This window comes from Aquila chrysaetos, chromosome Z, assembly GCF_900496995.4.
Source record: "Aquila chrysaetos chrysaetos chromosome Z, bAquChr1.4, whole genome shotgun sequence".
Taxonomy (NCBI): domain Eukaryota; kingdom Metazoa; phylum Chordata; class Aves; order Accipitriformes; family Accipitridae; genus Aquila; species Aquila chrysaetos.
In genome coordinates this window covers 32021987-32043668 of record NC_044030.1, presented here as the reverse complement: position 1 = coordinate 32043668, position 21682 = coordinate 32021987, and the positions used below count along the sequence as shown (strand labels likewise).

General features: G+C 44.6%; 1 protein-coding gene across 7 annotated transcripts in view; it reads right to left on the bottom strand.

Moving 5' to 3' along the window:
- The window catches only part of HOOK3 (hook microtubule tethering protein 3), a 112259-nt gene extending 90624 nt beyond the window's left edge, over nucleotides 1-21635 (bottom strand). For all 7 annotated transcript variants that reach the window (XM_041120711.1, XM_041120712.1, XM_041120713.1 and 4 more), the window contains exon 1: nucleotides 21459-21635. In XM_041120711.1, coding sequence (XP_040976645.1) covers nucleotides 21459-21515 — 57 coding nt within the window. In that variant the 5' untranslated portion in view covers nucleotides 21516-21635. The remainder of the gene's footprint in view (nucleotides 1-21458) is intronic.
- Between the last annotated feature and the right edge of the window lie 47 nt (nucleotides 21636-21682).

Here is a 21682-nt window from a genome sequence, read left to right as displayed (position 1 = left end):
TAAATGAACATTATTGTAAAAGGATGCAGATGAGTTTTGTGAAAACAGTTTTGATGACATACCCTCCAAATGACATCTGCCTAATGCTCTCTGCTGTTATCCTCCTCCTAGGGAAAGCCTGGGCTTATTCGCTCTACAGAGAGATCTGGACAGGCTGGATCAATGGGCTGAGGCCAGTCGTATGAAGTTCAACAAGGCCAAGTGCCAGGTCCTGCACTTTGGTCACAGCAACCCCATGCAGCACTACAGGCTTGGGGAAAAGCGGCTGGAAAGCTCCCCGGCAGAAAAAGACCTGGGGGTGCTGGTTGACAGCCGGCTGAATATGAGCCAGCAGTGTGCCCAGGTGGCCAAGGCAGCCAACAGCATCCTGGCCTGTATCAGAAATAGTGTGGCCAGCAGGAGCAGGGAAGTGATTGTTCCCCTGTACTCAGCACTGGTGAAGCTGCACCTCAAGTACTGTGTTTGGTTTTGGGCTCCTCACTACAAGAAAGACATTGAGGTGCTGGAGTGTGTTCAGAGAAGGGCAACCAAGTTGGTGAGGGGCCTGGAGCACAAGTCTTATAAGGAGCGGCTGAGGGAAGTGGGGCTGTTTAGACTGGAGAAAAGGAGGCTGAGGGGAGACCTTATCGCTCTCTACAACTACCTGAAGGGGGGTTGTAGTGAGGTGGGTGCTGGTCTCTTCTGTCAGGTGGCTGGAGATAGGACGAGAAGAAATGGCCTCAAGTTGCAGCAAGGAAGATTTAGGTTAGATATTAGGAAAAATTTCTTTACTGAGAGGGTTGTCAGACATTGGAATAGGCTGCCCAAGGAAGTGGTTGAGTCACCATCCCTGGAGGCATTCAAAAAGCGCATAGATGGGGCACTCCATAACATGGTTTAGTGGGCAGGGATGATATTTGGACTCGATGATCTTGAAGGTCTTTTCCAACCTAAATGATTCTATGATTTGTAGGAAGCACTACTCATATGCACCAGGGATAAGAAAGCCTACAAGACAGCTTGCAACTTCAGGCTACATAAATGTTAGATATATCAACCATTTTTTTCTGAACATAATGTACAACCATTCATGCTTTAGTGGCATTTGAAACACTAATGCTGGTCCAAGCCATTTCCCAATAAATGCCCTCTAGATATATGAATTGTCTTTTACTGTAAGATACATAACAGTGGGAAATTTTGCAGGTCCTTTTTTGAAGAAAAGGCTCTCAAAAAAATCAAGAGCACGATATCCAGATTCTCATAACAACTTTGGAATGTCACATAAGGACTCTAGCAACACCATTTAACATTACCTTGGAAAACAAGTACCTAGGTGAATGTTCCTTTCTTTCCTTTACTCTGGAAGGAAAAAAATCTAGCACTCAATTACAAAAAAAAAAAAAAAAAAAACCCACAAAAAAAAACCAAAAGAACCAGCAATGATGTCCATGAAGTGCCAAAAAAAAAAAAAAAAGCCCACCAAAAAACAAACCAGCTCTCAGAGCATGTTTGCTGAGCAAGTTCAACAGTGACCAGCAAAGAGTCCTGAATAATGTCCATGTTCCAAGAGTATAAGAACAAATTACTGTGTGGCACACAAAACAGACAGAAGTGACTTCTACACGTCAGATTCAGTAGATTTTCCTATAGCTTGGTCTGAGCTACCCAGAAAACACAGCTCCTCATTTCTCCAGAGAATCAAGAAGCCATCACAGATAGCCAAGACACTAGGTGAAAATCAGGGTGGGTCAGTGGGAACCGCCACACACACACACGCAAAACACCACATAACAGGTTATAATATCAAATTGCTGTGTTTCACCAGAAAATTGAATTTACCTACAACCTCTGAATTGTGGCAATACTGTTGAAGGAATACAGAGACAACTGAGTCTGAATCCACAAGCTCAGCAACACATTAAACAGGAAATAGCACTTCCTAGCAAAAAAAACCTGTAATGACAACGTGGACGCTTATGCTTGAAGAAGTTCAAGATGCTACAACGATAAAATTCTCAAGCATAGACAATGAAAACTTGTTTCTAACTCTGCATATTATACTTAAATAATGAGTATTTAAATTACTTCACTGCACAATAGCCAAATCAAAAAATCACTTAAGAACTACCACTATTATGATTTTTCAAAAGTAGACAAAATGAAATGCTCTTTTCAAATAAGCAATACCAACATTAAGGAGGTCTTCAAACAGATTGCAAACTAATCAGGTTTTCTAAAATCCATTTTGTATCTTGATGTATGAAACACCTCCTTGACTAAACAAAAGTGTACGTAGGAGATACCATGACACTGATAGAGGAAGAAAGGTTGCTAAGCCTATTTCCGTGACACAGAGAAATAAGATGCATACTCTCTGCTGTTTTGTAACTAATTTTATCATCATACTTCCCCCATACTTTATACACAAGAAAAGGTCAAAACTGTCATTAAGGCTCAGGTAACCAGTCTGAAGACTTAAAGAAAGACTAAAACTCATTATATGACTTGTTTCTTCACATACATTTAATTTTTGTAATAAATGTCTTTGCTTGCATAGGACAGGAATACACAGCATAATATTTCAATTAAGGTGTCAAATTTCTGCTACAAAACATTTATTCAACTCTTAAAGGAACTGTATCTTTTTCAAATCCTTCAGAGATATGAAAGTAACAAATTTTCTTGCAAAAAAACCTACATAAAACAGCTTTACTAATTTATTTCAAAGTTAAACTCCTATACCATTCTCAGATAGTTCTACAAAACACTAAACCACTTTAAGGAACAGTAGAGTTCAGGAGGAAGAAGAACAATAATAATGTGGCAATGCAGAAGCAGAGTCCATCTGTGGAGGCAAAGCAGTGAATGTTTTTCTGTGTGTGCCTCTAAACAGCTATTCAATAACAGCTGTTAAAACACTGCCCTTCCTGTGCATTGTGATGTGTTTCCTCCCAGAAGACTTCTCTCTCATTCTGCTGCAACTGCTCCTACTTCTCGAGTGTTTGCAATACCACCCCCATCGTTAGCTGCCCAGAGCTGTAAATTAATTCCCATTCCCTGTTATGATTCTTTTTTTTTTTCCCACTTCTTGTACCACTATGTGGAGCCTTGCCATCATGCCTGAGGGACAGGATGCCATCCAGAAGGACCTGGACAAGCTCAAGAAGTGGACCCATGTGAACCTCTTAGGTTCAACAAGGCCAAGTACAAGGTCCCGCACCTGGGTCATAGCAACCCCTGGTACCCATACAAGGCTGGGGAATGAAAGGATTTGTGAGCAGTCCTGCAGAGAAGGACTTGGGGGTACTGGTGGAGGAAAAGCTGAATGTGAGCCAGCAATGTGCACTTGCAGTCCAGAAAGCCAACCATATCCTGGGCTGCATCAAAATAAGCACGACCAGCAGGTCAAGGGAGGTGATTCTCCCCCTCTACTCCGCTCTGGTGGGACTCCAGCTCTGGAGTCCTCAGCACAGGAAAGACATGGACCTGTTGGAGCAGGTCCAGAGGAGGGCCACAAAAATGGTCAGAGGGATGGAACACCTCTCTTATGACGAAAGGCTGAGAGAGTTGGGGTTGTTCAGGAGAAGGGAAGGCTCCAGGGAGACCTTATTGTGGCCTTTCAATACTTAAATGGGGCTTATAAGAAAGATGGTGACGGACTTTTTAGTAGGGCCTGTTGTGATAGGACAAGGTGTAATGGTTTTAAACTGAAAGAGGGTAGATCCAGACTAGATATAAGGAAGACATTTTTTACAATGAGGGTGGTGAAACACTAGAAGAGGTTGCCCAGAGAGGTGGTAGATGCCCCATCCCTGGAAACCTTCAAGGTCGGGTTGGACAGGGGTCTGAGCAACCTGATCTAGTTGAAGATGTCCCTGCTTATTTCAGGCAGGTTAGACCAGATGACCTTTAAAAGTCCCTTCCAACCCAAACTGTTCTATGATTCTATCAGACAAGAGTCTAGAGAAAAAAGGGAAGAAAACCCCACCAACCACTTGGCTCAATCACTAGCTCTAGTAGGCCTTCACACCTTCCATCAACTATCACGTAATGGGAGAAAAGGGTTCTCTGATTTTATTAAGTATTAATCCAGACCTCTGACTCACACAGCCATGAACATGAGCTGTCAATTTTTATACAAACCTTAAAGTAAGGAGTACCAGGTGACTGTTTCAATGTGAAGGAGGCTATCACTGGGGACTAAATTGCTGCAGGAAGTCAGAATCTTAGAAAATCTGAGTTACAGTTCTAGATTACCTATATGACTAGTGAGGATTTGTTAGCTACAAGGGATAGGAGGCATGAAAAACACTCATGATATGAAGGTCAGAACTGGAAAAACACTCAGTTCTCAAAGACAGTAGCTGAAGACCAGGATAAAAGTTGTGGTGGGGAATTTAGCATCCCCTGAAGCTAGAGGAAAACAAAACAAAACAAAAAAACCACCAAACAGAAGAAAACCCAAAACACTCCAACAGCCTTCCCCCCAAAAGACCAAAAAAAAAAAAAAAAAAAAAAACCCACAAAACCAAAAACCTCTCCAGCACCTTTCCCTTCTCAACACTAAGAGTTAATGAAAGACCTGCTCTTTGCACAGTGATTATATACATAGCTTGGTTTTTTATTGCTGGTGCAGTTGCACAATAGACCTTTTATGTATTCTTTTGTAATAATACCCAAAATCTTTATTAGAAGTTCTTAGCAGATAAAACACTATGTGACTGGTTACCTTATGCACAAACACAACAAAAGGTAACGCCCACTTTCCAATTAGTTATTTATCAAAGTACTCCCCAACTTATAAATGATCCTTTAGAATTATTTACCCATTATTTCCCTACATTTTTGGAACTGAGTATGCAAGCTTACAACTAGCTGCCATGTAGAGCCTAGAACAATACTGTATCACCACAGAAGAAACAGATCACACAGCTAAGACAGGAAGAAGTGGCTAAAAGGAGTAAAAACAAGAAAGAAACCAGCCTCACTGGGTTTGATGCAAATCAATACTCAAGCCATTAGCAAGAACACTTGAAGGACCAAAGTGGCAGAGAAGATTAAGGATGGTTGGATACTTCTGTCCTCATATATTTACCCAATATTACCTATGACATCTGCAAGAACCCCACTAAAACAAATTTCACTCAGCTTCAATGCCTGGAGGAAACCAGACCATTAATTTTTTTCAGGATGGTAAGCTAATGATGTGATACAGGAAGTTGTTCTTCCTCAGATGTCAAATTCTTCTATTGAGCCAGACCTGTCACAAAGAGAATTGGATTCCTATCCTATAACCAGATCCTGTGCTTGTGGACAACTTTAAGGTTTCTTCACCACTCTTCTCCTCCCAGTTGGTAGCAGTGTTATCTTCTGCTTGGATAGTCATGCCATAAGCTATTTTTTCATGCTTTCCAAGACAGCAGCAGACTGCATGAAGCAAACAAAGGGGATCCAGGCTCTCCAACAAGCAACAGTTTTATTCCATTATTTGAATTTCCAGATGTTTTGGCTGATTTTTAGGCTGTCAGACTTTCAACATTAAAATCTCAAGAGTTACTTTGCAATCCAGCTGTAATGTTAGGCACTCAATTAGCCAAACAACAAAATGGCAAGATCTTTACATTACTGGCCAGGGTGGGGATTCTTTCAGGGAGAAGGAGTTTAACATCATTTTTAGTAATTTCCTTCTCATTTTATATATACTGTGTTTGACCCCAGATACTTGAATAGGTCAAAGCCATGAAAGGTCTCAATCAAATTATTTCATTCATAGTTTAAGTTTTCCAAAGATTAAATACTTCCTTTGCAGAAACACAATGCAGAAAGTAGAAAAGATACCTTGACTAAAGCTTACTTCCTAAAGAACTGTGAAATGAGAGCACCATGACAGCACAAACCAGTTATTACTGCACTATCTTGGCACTGCCACTAAACTGCTGCTAACTGAAGTGTTCAAGTATGACACATCATTAAGATACAATGAACAGAGTCTCAAGACCGAATGATGTTTGGTTTAACAATTCCAGAAACATCCATGAGAAGACAAGCTAATCTACCAACTCCTGGAGAGAAAATGAATGCATTCTTTTTTTCAGTTGAAAGCCAGATGAGCCAGCTGATGAAAGAGAATACTACACAGCATTTCTGATGAAGATAAAATGAAAATAGGATACATAATAGGAAGGCCTAACACAGTACTGTAAACCAACAGTTCTTTCCAAGCTTTCATCTACTTAATCATGTTTTGTTTATGTCGTGGTTTCAGCCCAGCCGGTAACAAAGGACCACGCAGCCGCTCGCTCACTCCTCCCGCCCCCTCCGGTGGGGTGGGATAGGGGGGAGACGGAGGAGAGAAAAGAAAAAAAAAAACCTGGAACCTGGAGGGTTGGGATAAGGGCAGTTTACTGGGACAACGCAAAAAAAGTTACAACAACGACGGTACTAATGAAAGAGTATACAGAAAAGAGTGATGCACAGTGCAACTGCTCACCACCCGGGACCCGACGCTCCATCACTTCCCCCGTCACTTCCCCCACCGAAAGTCGAGAGCAGGAGAGACCTCCCCCCGGCCCACTCCCCATGTATATACTGAGCATGATGTCACATGGTATGGAATAGCTCCTTGGCTAGTTCAGGTCAGCTGCCCCGGCTATGCCCCCCCACCTCCCAGGTTCCTGTAAAAATTAACTCTATCCCAGCTGAACCCAGGACATTATCCACCCCTTATTCTATACCATTTACATCATGCCCAGATCTTACATTTTCCAATCAACCACTACCACTTTCCTTGTCTTATATATAGATATATATGTATATGGACACCCCCCCCCCCCCCCACACACACACATACAAATAGTATTCCCTTAGTCAATGGGTTATCCCTCCAATGTGTCCATCAATTTTATTTAGTCCATGACTTTGAGGCTCCATCTGTTGTAACACTTCTTCAGGATAAGAGAGATGGTGTGAGGTGTTGGGTTGTTGTATGCTGTCTCTGGAACTTCTGGCTGGTACATTTGATGCAACCCACACCCTTGGTCTGCAGGTCAAAGATGTTGATCTTGAGGAAATTGCTGGGCGCCAGTTCAAGTTCTATCACTGTTGTTCTTGGCTCAGTTTCAAAGTCCATTCTTCAGTCATTTGGGTAATTCTTACAGTAATACCCTTGATATGGCATATAGACACTATAGATACAATGACATACATTGGCAGGTTATTTAGCAGTTAAATATCATACAGCCTAGTTCACTGGCTATTCTCTCCCAAAATCAAATCTCCCTGAGGTACACATCGAACTTCCCCATCCTTCTGCATCACCCACCAGGTGTACCCAGGTCCCTGAGCAAAAACCACCCCTTGGATGGGTTTGTCTCTGCGTGAGGGAGGACTAACCCAGACTGTCTTTCCTAACATACTCCTCATGTGCACTACAGGAACTTTATCCCCTTCTACAGTATGTGGAAGTCTTGGTTGGGCGGGGCCCGCCCGATTGGTGGATCCTCTAGTATTAACTAACCAGGTGGCTTTTGTTAAATGTGTATCCCAATGTTTGAAAGTTCCACCCCCCATTGCTCTCAATGTAGTTTTCAGCAGTCCATTGTATCGTTCGATTTTTCCGGAGGCTGGTGCGTGATAAGGGATGTGATATACCCACTCAATGCCATGTTCTTTGGCCCAGGTGTCTATGAGGTTGTTTCGGAAGTGAGTCCTGTTGTCTGACTCGATTCTTTCTGGGGTACCGTGTTGCCATAAGACTTTCTCTTCAAGGCCCAGGATAGTGTTCTGGGCAGTGGCGTGGGACACAGGATATGTTTCCAGCCATCCAGTGGTTGCTTCCACCATTGTAAGCACATGGCACTTGCCTTGGCGGGTTCGTGGGAGTGTGATATAGTCAATCTGCCAGGCCTCCCACTGCTTATATTTCAGCCATCGCCCTCCATACGACAGGGGTTTCAGTCGCTTGGCTTGCTTAATTGCAGCACATGTTTCACATTCATGGATAACCTGTGCGATAGTGTCCATGGTTAAGTCCACCCCTCGATCGCGAGCCCATCTATATGTTGCATCTCTTCCCTGATGGCCCGAGGTATCATGGGCCCACTGAGCCATAAATAGCTCACCCCTACGTTGCCAGTCCAGGTCCACCTGAGACACTTCAATCTTGGCGGCCTGATCTGCCTGCTGGTTGTTTTGATGTTCTTCAGTGGCCCGACTCTTGGGTACATGAGCATCTACGTGGCGTACTTTTACCACTAGCTTCTCTATCCGAACAGCAATATCTTGCCACAGTGCGGCAGCCCAGATGAGTTTACCTCTGCGCTGCCAATTGCTCTTCTTCCATTGCTGTAGCCACCCCCATAGGGCATTTGCCACCATCCATGAGTCGGTATAGAGATAGAGCACTGGCCATTTCTCTCTTTCAGCAATGTCTAACGCTAGCTGGATGGCTTTCACCTCTGCAAACTGACTCGATTCACCTTCTCCTTCAGCAGTTTCTGCGACTAGTCGTGTAGGACTCCATACAGCAGCCTTCCACCTCCGATGTTTTCCCACAATGCGGCAGGACCCATCAGTGAACAGAGCATATTACCTCTCATTTTCTGGCAGTTTATTATACAGCGGGGCCTCTTCAGCCCGTGTCACCTCCTCCTCTGGCGACATTCCAAAATTTTTGCCTTCTGGCCAGTCCATGATCACTTCCACAATTCCTGGGCGACTGGGGTTTCCTATGCGAGCCCGTTGTGTGATCAGTGCGGCCCACTTACTCCACGTGGCATCAGTTGCATGATGTGTAGAGGAGACCTTCCCTTTGAACATCCAGCCCAGCACTGGCAGTAGGGGTGCTAAGAGGAGCTGTGTTTCAGTACCAACCACTTCTGAGGCGGCTCGAACTCCTTCATATGCTGCCAATATCTCTTTTTCAGTTGGAGTATAGCGAGCCTCGGATCCTCTGTATCCCCGACTCCAAAACCCCAGGGGTCGACCTCGGGTCTCCCCAGGTGCTTTCTGCCAGAGGCTCCAGGTAGGGCCATTCTCCCCAGCTGCAGTGTAGAGCACATTTATAACATCTTGTCCTGCCCGGACTGGCCCAAGAGCTACTGCATGAACAATCTCCCGCTTAATTTGTTCAAAAGCTTGTCGTTGCTCAGGCCCCCATTTAAAATCATTCTTCTTCCGGGTAACTTGGTAGAGAGGACTTACAATTTGACTGTAATTTGGAATATGCATTCTCCAAAAGCCCACAACACCTAAGAAAGCTTGTGTTTCCTTTTTATTAGTTGGTGGGGACATAGCTGCTATTTTGTTGATCACATCCATAGGGATCTAACGACGCCCGTCTTGCCATTTTACTCCTAAGAACTGGATCTCCTGTGCAGGTCCCTTGACCTTACTTTCTTTTATGGCAAAACCAGCCTTCAAAAGGATTTGGATTATTTTCTTCCCTTTCTCAAAAACTTCTTCTGCCGTGTTGCCCCATACGATGATGTCATCAATGTATTGCAGGTGCTCTGGAGCTTCACCTTTTTCCAGTGCAGCCTGGATCAGTCCATGGCAAATAGTGGGGTTGTGTTTCCACCCCTGGGGCAGTCGATTCCAGGTGTACTGGACACCCCTCCAAGTAAAGGCAAACTGTGGCCTGCACTCCGCTGCCAAAGGGATGGAAAAAAAATGCATTAGCAATGTCAATTGTGGCATACCACTTAGCTGCCTTTGATTCCAGTTCATATTGAAGCTCTAACATATCTGGCACAGCAGCGCTCAGCGGTGGCGTGACTTCATTCAGCCCACGATAATCTACTGTTTAGTCTCCATTCCCCATTAGATTTCCGTACAGGCCATATGGGACTATTAAAGGGTGAGTGAGTCTTGCTGATCACTCCTTGACTCTCCAATTGGCAAATCAGCTTATGGATGGGGATCAGGGAATCTCGGTTGGTGCGATATTGCCGCCGGTGCACCGTCGTGGTAGCAATTGGCACCTGTCGTTCTTCAACCTTCAGCAACCCCACAACTGAAGGGTCTTGAGAGAGATCAGGCAGGGTAGACAGCTGTTCAATCTCCTCCGTCTCCAATGCAGCTATACCAAAAGCCCAACGGTACCCTTTTGGGTCCTTGAAATATCCCCTCCTGAGATAATCTATACCAAGGATGCATGGGGCCTCTGGGCCGGTTGCAATGGGGTGTTTATGCCAGTCATTCCCGGTTAGACTCATTTCAGCTTCCAATACGGTTAGCTCTTGGGATCCCCCTGTCACACCAGAGATACAGATGGGTTCTGCCCCTTTATAACTTGATGGCATTAGGGTGCATTGTGCACCAGTGTCTACTAGAGCCTTATATTCCTGTGGGTCTGATGTGCCAGGCCATCGAATCCACACTGTCCAGTAGACTCGGTTGTCCCTCTCCTCCACCTGGCTGGAGGCAGGGCCCCTCTAATCCTGGTTAGAATATTCGTTACTCACTTTTCGCACACGTGAATCAGAAGTCCCTTCAAGAGGATCAGAAATGTGATCAGCCCATCTACTGCATCTGGGGGACTCCTCACAGGAAACTGGAGCAGCAGTTTTCCAAGAAGAATCCTCTTTTCTGGTTGCTTTTTCTCGCAACTCCCGTACCCGTGCATCCAGGACTGAGGTAGGTTTTCCATCCCACTTCCTCATGTCCTCTCCATGGTCGCGCAGGTAAAACCACAGGTTAGCCCGTCGTGTGTACTTTCTCTCACCTCTCTCTTGGGCAGAGGAATGCTTACTCCCAATAGCTGCGATGCGGGCCTGTACAGGTGGGGAGGAGGACATATCCACTTTGAATTGCTGGAACTCTCGGGACAATTCCTCTACAGCCGAGACACAGGCCCGTAGGGAGGAAGAGAGACTTCCTTCGTATTGCCGGAGTTGGACAGCCAATTCATCCACCGTTTGTCCATGGCCTTCTTTCCAGGACATTACTGCCAATGAGTTGGCATAGGTTGGTGGTGCTCTTCGTAGAAACTTCCGCCACATGGGTTGTGTGCATTGGACTTCATCTGGGTCTATGGGTGACTGCGCATTTTCTGGATCATTATAAATCACCTCCAGCACGGCTAATTCCCTCAGGTACTGGATACCTCTCTCCATGGTGGTCCACTTGCCTTGGTGACATGTAACTTCATCCTTGAAGGGGTATCTTTCCTTTACACCTAACAGAAGTCGCCTCCAGAGGCTGAGGACTTGTGTTTTTCTCCCAATCGCCTTGTCGATGCCCCCTTCCCTAGACAGAGATCCCAACTGCTTGGCTTCCTTACCCTCTAATTCCACACTACTAGCCCCATTATCCCAGCATCGGAGCAGCCAGGTAACAATGTGCTCACCGGGGTGGCGGCTAAAATCTTTTCGCATGTCACGCAACTCACTCAGGGATAGAGATCGGGTGATTATTTCAGGTTCTGCCTCTTCCTCCTGTTCTCGTGATGACCCTGGTTCATCTTCATCTCTCACTGAGCGAACTGATTTCTTTGTGTGTTTCTTTTTCTGTACAGGGGCGACTGATACTGGCACAGGTTGGTTCTCTGGTTTAGCTGCAGTATCTGTCACTGCGGTTGGGGTAGCCACGCTGCCTGTTGCCGGGGTAGGGGTAGCCACGGTGCCTGTTGCCAGGGTAGGGGTAGCCACGGTGCCTGCTGTCCTGTTTTCCATCTTTTCCCCCTTTTCTCCCTGAGGGTGCTGCCTAATATCAAGCAGTGTTTGGTAGATACTGGCCAGGGCCCAGCACAGTGCAGCGAGTTGTACGTCTTTGGAATAGCCACAGCATTTTTCTTTCAAATATTCTACCACTTCATGAGGGTTCTGTAGTTGTTCGGGAGTGAACTTCCAAGCCACTGGGGGTGAGAAGTTCTCTAGATACCTGCCCATATCCTCCCACATGCCGTGCCACCCATGAATATCCAGCTTTGGGGCAGATCTCTGGGTGGTACTCTTAAAGAGCCTTTTTGTAGCCCTAAACAAGACCTGAAACATATTCAGGAGGCATAGCACTAACAGCACACTGGCTTGTGCATTCCAAGGATATTCAAAGTTCTCAAAAGCTGTTGTAATTAGTCGGAAGGAGAAAAGGGAGGCGAACGGATGGGGGGAAGTATCCCCCCCTAACTCCCCCATGGATTGGCTGTAATTACCAATAAAATCCGATAGAAGGTGCCCAAAGTATGAAAATGATATCACTGCCTCATACAGATACCAGCTTAATCTCATGACCAGTGATGTAATCATTTCACAAGTCGACATTGCCCAGTACAGCAAAATGATAATCCCAATCACTCTCCCAGAGGTGAGAAACGTAACTACAGGCAATACATAGAGCATATAAGGACTTACAAAACGCCACCATGTAAACAAATTAATCAACATTGTGACTAACATCTATTTATCTAATATAAGGAATGCGTATGACAAATTTGTTTCAACACGCTCTAGCCAGATCTGTCGTTATCTCAACCCTTCGTGCCCCACGTTGGGCGCCAAAAAGGACTGTCATGGTTTCAGCCCAGCCGGTAACAAAGGACCACGCAGCCGCTCGCTCACTCCTCCCGCCCCCTCCGGTGGGATAGGGGGGAGACGGAGGAGAGAAAAGAAAAAAAAAAACCTGGAACCTCGAGGGTTGGGATAAGGGCAGTTTACTGGGACAACGCAAAAAAAGTTACAACAACAACGACGGTACTAATGAAAGAGTATACAGAAAAGAGTGATGCACAGTGCAACTGCTCACCACCCGGGACCCGACGCTCCATCACTTCCCCCGTCACTTCCCCCACCGAAAGTCGAGAGCAGGAGCCCCCTCCCCCCGGCCCACTCCCCATGTATATACTGAGCATGATGTCACATGGTATGGAATAGCTCCTTGGCTAGTTCAGGTCAGCTGCCCCAGCTATGCCCCCCCACCTCCCAGGTTCCTGTAAAAATTAACTCTATCCCAGCTGAACCCAGGACAGTTTAAAAGTAATAGCTACCATAGATGCTTTCTCTCCTTTTCTCAACATACAAGCTATTAATAAGTGCAAAACTGCCAAACATTACCTCAATACACCCACATTTATAGGATACACACATTCACACTCCACCAAGCACCAATGAACTTTAGAAACCCAAAACAGTGCCTTTTAAGACTAGAAACATCTTCTCATGGAAGAAAACACAAATGGCAGGGTTTACAAGAGGTGAACCACCGGCTTCCTCTGCTGATCAGAGTGCAAAAATTTCCATCTCTATTATCCAGAGTTGACATATATAAAATAGTTAAAGTGATGTCACTTTAAACATAGGAAGTGTAGGATATCTTCCGTCTTCAGCACTCTTTGACTTACAGAAGCCTAGATTATAATGCAACCCATAGAACTGGGATGCATGAAGTTTCACCAAAGGAGGATAATGGAACTGTTCTCTAAAAGCAGGTGTTAAATACAAACAGCAGAATAGTGCTCAATGAACAAAAGAGCAAAATACTTTTTGTCCTGAATGAAGACTGCTAGGCTACTAGAAACCTGAATAGCACCAGGCAAATGTGCCCAAATTGATCCATACTAAGACAACAGGCAGCAAGGCACAGCTGCTGTTTGATGGTATAAAGCAAAGCAAAGTACACTAACTCATCAGCTAGTCGCTAGTCAGAAAAACTCTGCATACTAGTAGTCCAAATTCATACATATTTCTAATATTACTTAAAAAAAAGTGAACATAGATGACAGCTTTGCCCTTGCAAAACACAGAAAAAGAACAATAACGATTTAAAGCCCACAACTCCACCCTCTTGCAGCTATAATTTGGATGAAAAGTACTGTCTATTGACAGGTGGAATAAAGAACTCTCCCCCAAAGGCAGAGAAGATGAATCCAAGAGCAGTAAGCTCTACTGAAATATCATCTGCACAAACTTTCTGATCAGTGTGGAAACAGTCTTTCACAGGATCACAAGAGTAAGAAAGACTTAGCAGCTAAAATATAGGATTCCAAGAGAGTTGGCAGTGAGTTTTCATCAGGCTAAGAATTTCAGACTTAACAGATTCTAGAACTGCTAACACAGATGTATAGCACACCACTAAATTTAGCATAACTTGCTGTTCAAGTCTTCTCCATTTCCAGGATTTATATTACAGCAAACATTTTCCTGAACTTCATGGAGACTGTGTAGATAAGCAGAACAAGATTTTTCAGAGGCTGACCAAATTTCATGATTCCTTAAGGAAGACAGGAGCCACCATGGAACAGGCTGCCATCTTTTGGCATTGTCCATAAAATAAAATCAGCTGAATCATGCTGGAATGATCAAGTCCTGATGGGTTTTTTTCTAACCACCAAAGGGGCAGTAGCATTGATAAAACAACCATAACCTCTGTTGCAGTTAAACACAAACTTATTTCTACTTAATCCTGTCCTATAGTAAAACTATGGATACCTTGCTGCCATGGCAAACAAGTTCACTCAAAGGTTTATCTTATGCAATCCAGGAATGCAGGAAGGGCTATAACCCATTTAATACTTTGCAACTCTGCAATGAATAAAATACAGATGCTCATTTCGTAGATCTAATGCCCTCCAAACATATATCACATGGGGTGTGAATACCCCCTTGTTTACCTTAAGTATCTCAACCTAGCTACCCTGACAGATTTAGCTCCAAACAGTCAACAGGACTTCCACAGAGGACACAAAGCACTACACTTCCAGTGTAGCGTACACTTGCAAAGAAGCTTGCAGCTACAGGGCATGAAAGAGCCCTACGAATTCTACGGCTGAAGCACATTATCATCAGATTTACAATTCACCTTTTTGTGCAATACTTGCTCCACTACATGCACCACTCCAAAAACACTTCCTGCACGCTCCTTTTGAAAGGCTGCCATCCTTTTGTGGCCCCTGCTAGTCCACTGAAACGCAACTCCAGCTTTGTATTCATTCAGAAGCTTCTGCCTGCCACATGCGGAAGCAGAGTGCTGGCTGGACTCCCTCCGCCTTTAACCTTAGAGAGCTTTTACCTCCACCAAAACCTTCCTCCCCCTCTCCATGCTGTCTCTTGTTCATTGCCCCAAACAAGAAGCACCAAGTAACTCACAGGAGTGACTAAATCACATTTGGCAAAGTAAGGCAGCCATGAAAACAGCACACACATACTCTGCAGGGGAGGAAACCACTACCAGTAGGCTGGGGAAGGTGTTAATTCCTTTCCCTTTCCTGTGTGGCAGGACCTGCCAGGCTGTTGGCAACAAAAGCCGCAAGAAAGACGCTACTACCCTCTTCCCCTCACTTCCAGCCAAGCATTCCTGCCTTAACCTTGTGCTAGTGTTAGTTGCTGTGTGGCCAATACCCTCGCTGGGTTTTTTTTAATTAATGATTAGGACTTGCAAATCAATTTGATTAAGCAACCCTGGAGTTAGGCTCTGAAGCTGCAGGCAAACCAAAGTTAGTTAAGTCTTTCTAAACTATCACAGTACTCAAGAGCCCTCAGCTCAGCCAAGAAAGCAGATAGCAGCAAGTGCAATTGAGTCTTGGGCCCCTTTTCTTCTCCTGCTCCACAACTTGAAAGTCTGCAATTGCTCTACAGAAGTCCCACACATAGCAGCAAATACTTTTGATGGTCCAGGAAGAATAAAATGTCAGAATATTATCTTCCAGTTCAAGAGCCTCAAAACTGTCTCACAGTAAGAAAGACAAAGATAATTGTGCAAAATTCACAATTTGACTTCATCTCTTTGAAATAACTGTTTAAGTATTTCAAAAAGAAGATAGAAACAGCTTTCTCTCCTCACCTCCCACCTTGAGATTAACAAGCTAACAGAAAAGTTGTTTCCTTCATACTGTTCAAGGTTCACAGTTCTCAGCAGCAAAATCTGTTTCTTCCCCAAGCAACATCTCGCAATCCCCCCCGCCCCAAAAAATGAGGGGGCAGAACTGGGAGCTGAAATTGAGCACATACTGAATCACATCTACATGTGTTTTTTTTTTCTTCAAAGAACTAGCAATTGTTATAAATGTACCACTGCTATAGAGCAGCTCTTCCGAAAGGAGTAAATTGAAAAAAAGGCAGAATTTGGGACAAGGCCACAAAGAATGAAAATCTAACACTGTCAAAATGAACACATGAAGAATAATGTCTGCACTGCCAAACTCTGTGTTCAGCCTTCCTTCCTGTTGTTGACTTAAAAGAAGGTGGGGGAAGGAATATATACAACCTGTACCTTATTATCTTTAATTATCATATTCATACATTGTCAGCCTGTTACCACTTGCTCTACAATACAATCTCTAAGAGAAGTTCTTCTGCCTCTGCTTGACCTCTCAGCAATAGGTCAAAAAAATGCCTATCACCTAATAATGGTGCTAGACAACCCAGCTTCTTCAAACACAGTGAATTATACACTCAGAATATCACTCTTGGACAGCTACCCCTAAAAGGGTGCAACAACAAATTCTTTACCTGAGAGGTCATCAAAAATAAAGTTTGCTCAACCTACTGGTCTGTCACAGCAGATACAGGGGCTGTGATCTGCCAGATATCTCAACCCATGCTCCATGACTGCTGGCAAGCTCAGTGTTTTTTCCCCGTCTCAGCAGCAACATACTCAGACAGAACTATCTTTTTGACCTGCTGTCATCACCAGCCCAATCAACCACTCCTGAAATTTGATGTTTTCTTCAAGAGGTAAGAGATGCTGATGAGATGATATCATCAGAAGAAAATGAAACCCTATACAACTTTGTGGTCAATGATGAAGGATTGAAAGAAGAAAGAGTTTAAACAGGCTTAGCAAGTCTCCTACAATCTTGGAATCTACAAGAAACCAGAAGAGTACTTAAAACCATGGATGCACAAGGATCAAGAACAGTCTAAAAAGGATGTAACTGGACAGTAGGAGAAAACACAGCTTTCCTAGTAAATTCCAGCAGGTTTGAACCTCTCTGAAAAGCGTGCCTACAAAGCATTTACAAGCAGCCTTCCTGAAGAATCAAAATCTGTTTCAGTGCTTGCTCACATGGTCTCCATATTTCAGACTACCACAGGCAAGTCCTCCCAGCTGGGGATAGGCCACCACACAGAAGACAGAGATACACTGTACTGAGAAGATTTTTCAGCCAAAAAGGAGAAAGGTCAAAGGATTGATACCACATAAATGGCTAGAGTGCTGCTTTCAAAATGGAGTGTACCTAAACAGGGACCTTGTACAGCATTTACAAAAGTCTCACTTATCATAAAAGTTTTAACCTGTCTACCACAGAAACTGTTTTGGCATTCAGGGTTGGAAGAGAAAGAAAGCAGGCAAGATGGAGCTTGGTAGAGGCAGCGCATGGCAAAATAGGAAGTATTCATCATAACGAAGGAAAGGAAGTTCACGACATCTCCACAGCAATCTGCTACTTATAACTAGACAGCAGTGACCTCTTTGAGGAATCCTGCTGTTTACATACCAATGCTAAGCAATCAGTATCACATCTTAGCTCTATGTTAAAAAAGAAAATTTCTCAGGTTACATAGCAAAAACCTGTAGCCATCACACTGATTTCAGATATGGACGTATTAAAGTGTAACTGCCACATGCACATTTGACAGTTCTCCATATTTTAAGAAATGACTCAGTGATATTCTGATTTAAAAGCGCTCCTGACACTACACACAAAGGAGAGAAGAAAAAAAAAAAAGTCCGTGTGTTCATATGTGGACCAGTCATAAGCTTTAAAGAGAAGAGATGTAAATCTGTATTAGATCTGCTGAAACAATTTTAGTATCATTGCAGGTTTACCCCACAGCCACGTTTTTCTATGCTGCTTTGGCTGCAGTGCAGCTTGGATAACTATACCACAGTGCCTAGAATAGTCTCAGAAGAGGCTTCTGGGAGATTTTTGGTAGAGTAATAGTTCTGCAATTACAGTAGGCTGCAACCACTGCTGAAGTATAAATATCAGCTTTGAGATGTCAGTAGTTGGGCTCCAGTCCTTTCCTCAGTTTCACTCAAGTTGCCACTACCATGGCTGCCTCAAAATAACATCATGGTCACCTGCTAAAGTGGTAGGAAGCAAAAGCTCTCCCAGCTGTTTAAAATCCTGAACAAAAGTGATTCAGGAACCCATGTGACCATGCTGTTGAAGAGGTAAAAAACCTGACAATTACACCCCAAGCTAGAGCGTAATGCTAAAAATGGGGGCATTGGTGAAATATTAAAGAATAAAACAAAACATATTCACAGGTAAGCAGTTTGCTCCAGCTTAAAGATAACAGAACAGGAATCACAGGCATGCAAGGTAAAAGGCGTGAGGGATATTTGCATTCATTAAAATCATGAGCTGGCAAAAGGAGGAGCAGTTTCATCTCACTCTACATCCATCTGAGCAAACACTCAGCTTAAGCTGGACCAGTTCTCAGACTTGTGGAAAGCCTTATCTATTCAACACACAGACAAACCAGTTCAAGTACTTCCGTATGAATGTGAAGCAAGCAATCTGGGAGGTTAAACCAGTTCTTAAGAACAGCAAGCTTCTCTGGCATAATGGAAAAGACCGGCTACGCCAGGTATGCAGAAACTGCAATTAAGCCAGCTCTATTCTCCCATCTAAATGAATGGTTTCCCAAGAATCATTATGAGACTCGAAAGCAAGGCAAAAAAAGCATCTTGTTTATACAGCCAGTTTTACTGCGGACTAAAAAAACTTTATTGCCTCTTTTGCAAGTTTCACATATCCTGGAATAAACTGAAACCATCTTTCTTCATTTTTTTTACTGAGTCTGTTTCAAAGCCACATTCACACAAAAATACTGAAATTGTAAAAATAACCCAGAACTCCACACATTCATCTAAGAAACGTGTTGACTAATTCTAATGCTGTTTAAGAAGAATTTACTAATATTTCTGCTAACCAAAAAAAGATGCAGCTAGTTTCTTGATTAACTCAGTATCTGAGGGGGTGCAAAGGTTAGAAATGTAAAGGGATCTGCACGGACTACTACTACAGGCAGGACAAGACTCCACTGGATAGGTATAGTTTCAGGACCAAAGATTATAAATACTAACTACTGCTCAAACATGAGCATATGAATGAGTAATAATTCCTACAGATGGTCAATGCCACAAGACTTTTTCTGTTGCTGCAGTTGTTCTCTCTTTAAGCTTTCCATTTTTATGTCTGCTTCTCCAGGACAGCTTTATGTGCCAAGGTAATTTTTTTCAATGGTTTAGCTTTTCTAAGAAAGTGCAAATTATTTTCAAGGGTAACAGTAAAGTTTGCTGCTCAACAAATCAATTGCCTCAACTACCAACCTCAAATGTGGCAAGGAAAAACAAACAAACAAACAGAAAAATCACAAGTTCTTTCCACTATTTTTTTTGTTTAATGCAAGAAAATCAGTAGAGATTTTCACTAACACAGAGTAGACTTCATATAGATACATTTGTATTCTTCATCTCCACAGACAAGAAGCAGTGACTCATTTTCTATCAAGACTAATCCAGCTTCCACCACATTTGAACACGTGCGGAAGTTGATAAAGCAATCCTCTCGAACACATATAAACCACTGGTTTGTACTGTTTTTGGCTGTACAAAGAATTCTTTTGGGGAACAGGGAAGTAGCCACTGCCTTCTGACTCTGCATTTTGGCATCTCCCTCACTAGCTTGCAAACACCTTAACCTTATGAAGTTTTAAAAACAACTTTATTGAAATATTAACATCACAAAATCAAATTTGAACAGCATACTGAAGTAACAGAATATTGGAATATTTTTAGTTTTGAAATCTTTTCAGACTTGACACAGACTTCTGCACAGATGCTACACTTTAACAAAATATTCTCAAGTAATTACCAATTTTGTCCAACCTGCGATTGGATAATAGGTAGGACCAACAGTTCAAATCACTCATAACAGGCCAACACCATACAAGAGAAAATTCAATCTCTTTCATTCTGCATCAGCTGACATGTTTTGAGTACAAGTAGTCCGACATGCAGAGGAAAGAACTAGTCTGTTGGTTACTTGGAAATCTGGGGAGTTAAGAACACATTGGGACTGCAACCGCTTGCTAGGTTAAGCTTTCAAGCATGCTTCTCCCATTGGCACAACTACTTTACTGCCAAAGAGCACAAGAGAAGCATCTCTAAAACAGCTAAAACGAAAACACATGGAAACCAGGAGCATGTAGCAACAGACCTTCCTCCATCACCCCCCCCAGTAAACCTTCCTCTTTCTCCTAGCACTGAGCCTCTCACTCAGCCTTTCTTTGCAAGGATTCACACACGCCAACTTCCGCATGAATTCTATCAGTAAGAGGACTTTCATTCCCAATGCCTGAAAAAGAAAGCATGGGAAGCCAAAAGCAGGACAAGTGGCCAGCTGCAGCAAAGATTGGCAGGAACATGAAGGAAAGAGGAACTGGGTTACTTATTCCAGACCTGTACGAAGCACTGGGGCACACTGCTCCCCAAAACCTCTGCCTTCTCTACTTTCCAGACCACCTGCTCACCTCTAACAATCGTTGAGCTTCCCTTGCTCATCCCCTTTTGACTTTCAGGGAGAAACTTAACCTGTCATTCCCCAGTAACTTACTCATCCTCATCACAGCTTTAGCCAGCTCTGGCCTTGCACAGACTAAACATCTAAAAGAGAAAAATCTGTTTCTCTTCAACAATCAGTTGTACTCCAGAGCTTCATATAGTGGGTATATCCTTGGCAATTCAGCTTGGGGCGGTGGGGAACCCCCCAAACCAAATGCAGTGGTTCCAGACAGCTAACCAGTAAATCCGCAGCTACAGAAAAACAAGTTTCATGGCTATGTTACAGTCACTGCTCAAATTACAGAGTAGCTGCAAACCCAGGTTCAACATCCACTACACTTCGGCGGCTCTGTGAATGACAGCACAACCTGAAGATGTTTACGGACCAAGCTCTGAACACTGAAAGGGGAAAAGGTAATTCTTGTGCTGGCCCTGTATTGCCTTCGACTTCACAGGAGAATTTTGTCTCTCGAGCACCACTTACAAATAGAAAGAAACAGACGAAAAGAAAGTCTCTGGTCAGTAAGCTTGCGGAGCCCAGCCGGCAGGTTAGGAAAACGTGGCACCGACACGCCAGAGCCAGGCCAGGAAGGGCGCGGGTCGTGGGGGAAGGATCAAAGCTACGGGCAACACCTCGCCCGCCGAGCCCGGGCGCACCACAGGGGGAGGGGGGCGGCGCACCTCGGCGCGCTTCCTCCGGCCGCGCCGCCACAGGCCCCGGCCCCCCCCCGCGCCGTGCCGGTCGCGGCGCCGCGGGGCGCCCGTTCCTTTGTTCCCCCTAAGAGCCAAGGCGGCGGAGGGCCCCGCCGGGCAGCCCCCAGACCGCCGGCCCCGCCACAGCTCGGCTAGACACAAGGCGAGGCGAGGCGGGGCGGGTCCGCCAGGGCTCTGCCGACCCCGGCCGGGCTGGAGCCGGCCCGAGCGCCAGGGCGCGGCCCGGGCGGGGGCCTGGCGGCTGCGGCACTCACCCAGGTGAGGAGGCTCTCCCCGAGCTCGACCCTCTCCAGGCTCTCCACGTTGAACATGGCGGGGCGCGGCCGAAGGGGCTAACGGCCGCAGCCGAATCGGTACTGCTGGCACCTCCTACCCGCCCCGTCCCGTCCCGAGCCAGGCCGTGACGTCGGCACGTCGGAGCGACCTGACGTAAATAGTCTGCGCCGTGCGGGGGAGGCGCGGCGCGACGAGGTGCTGC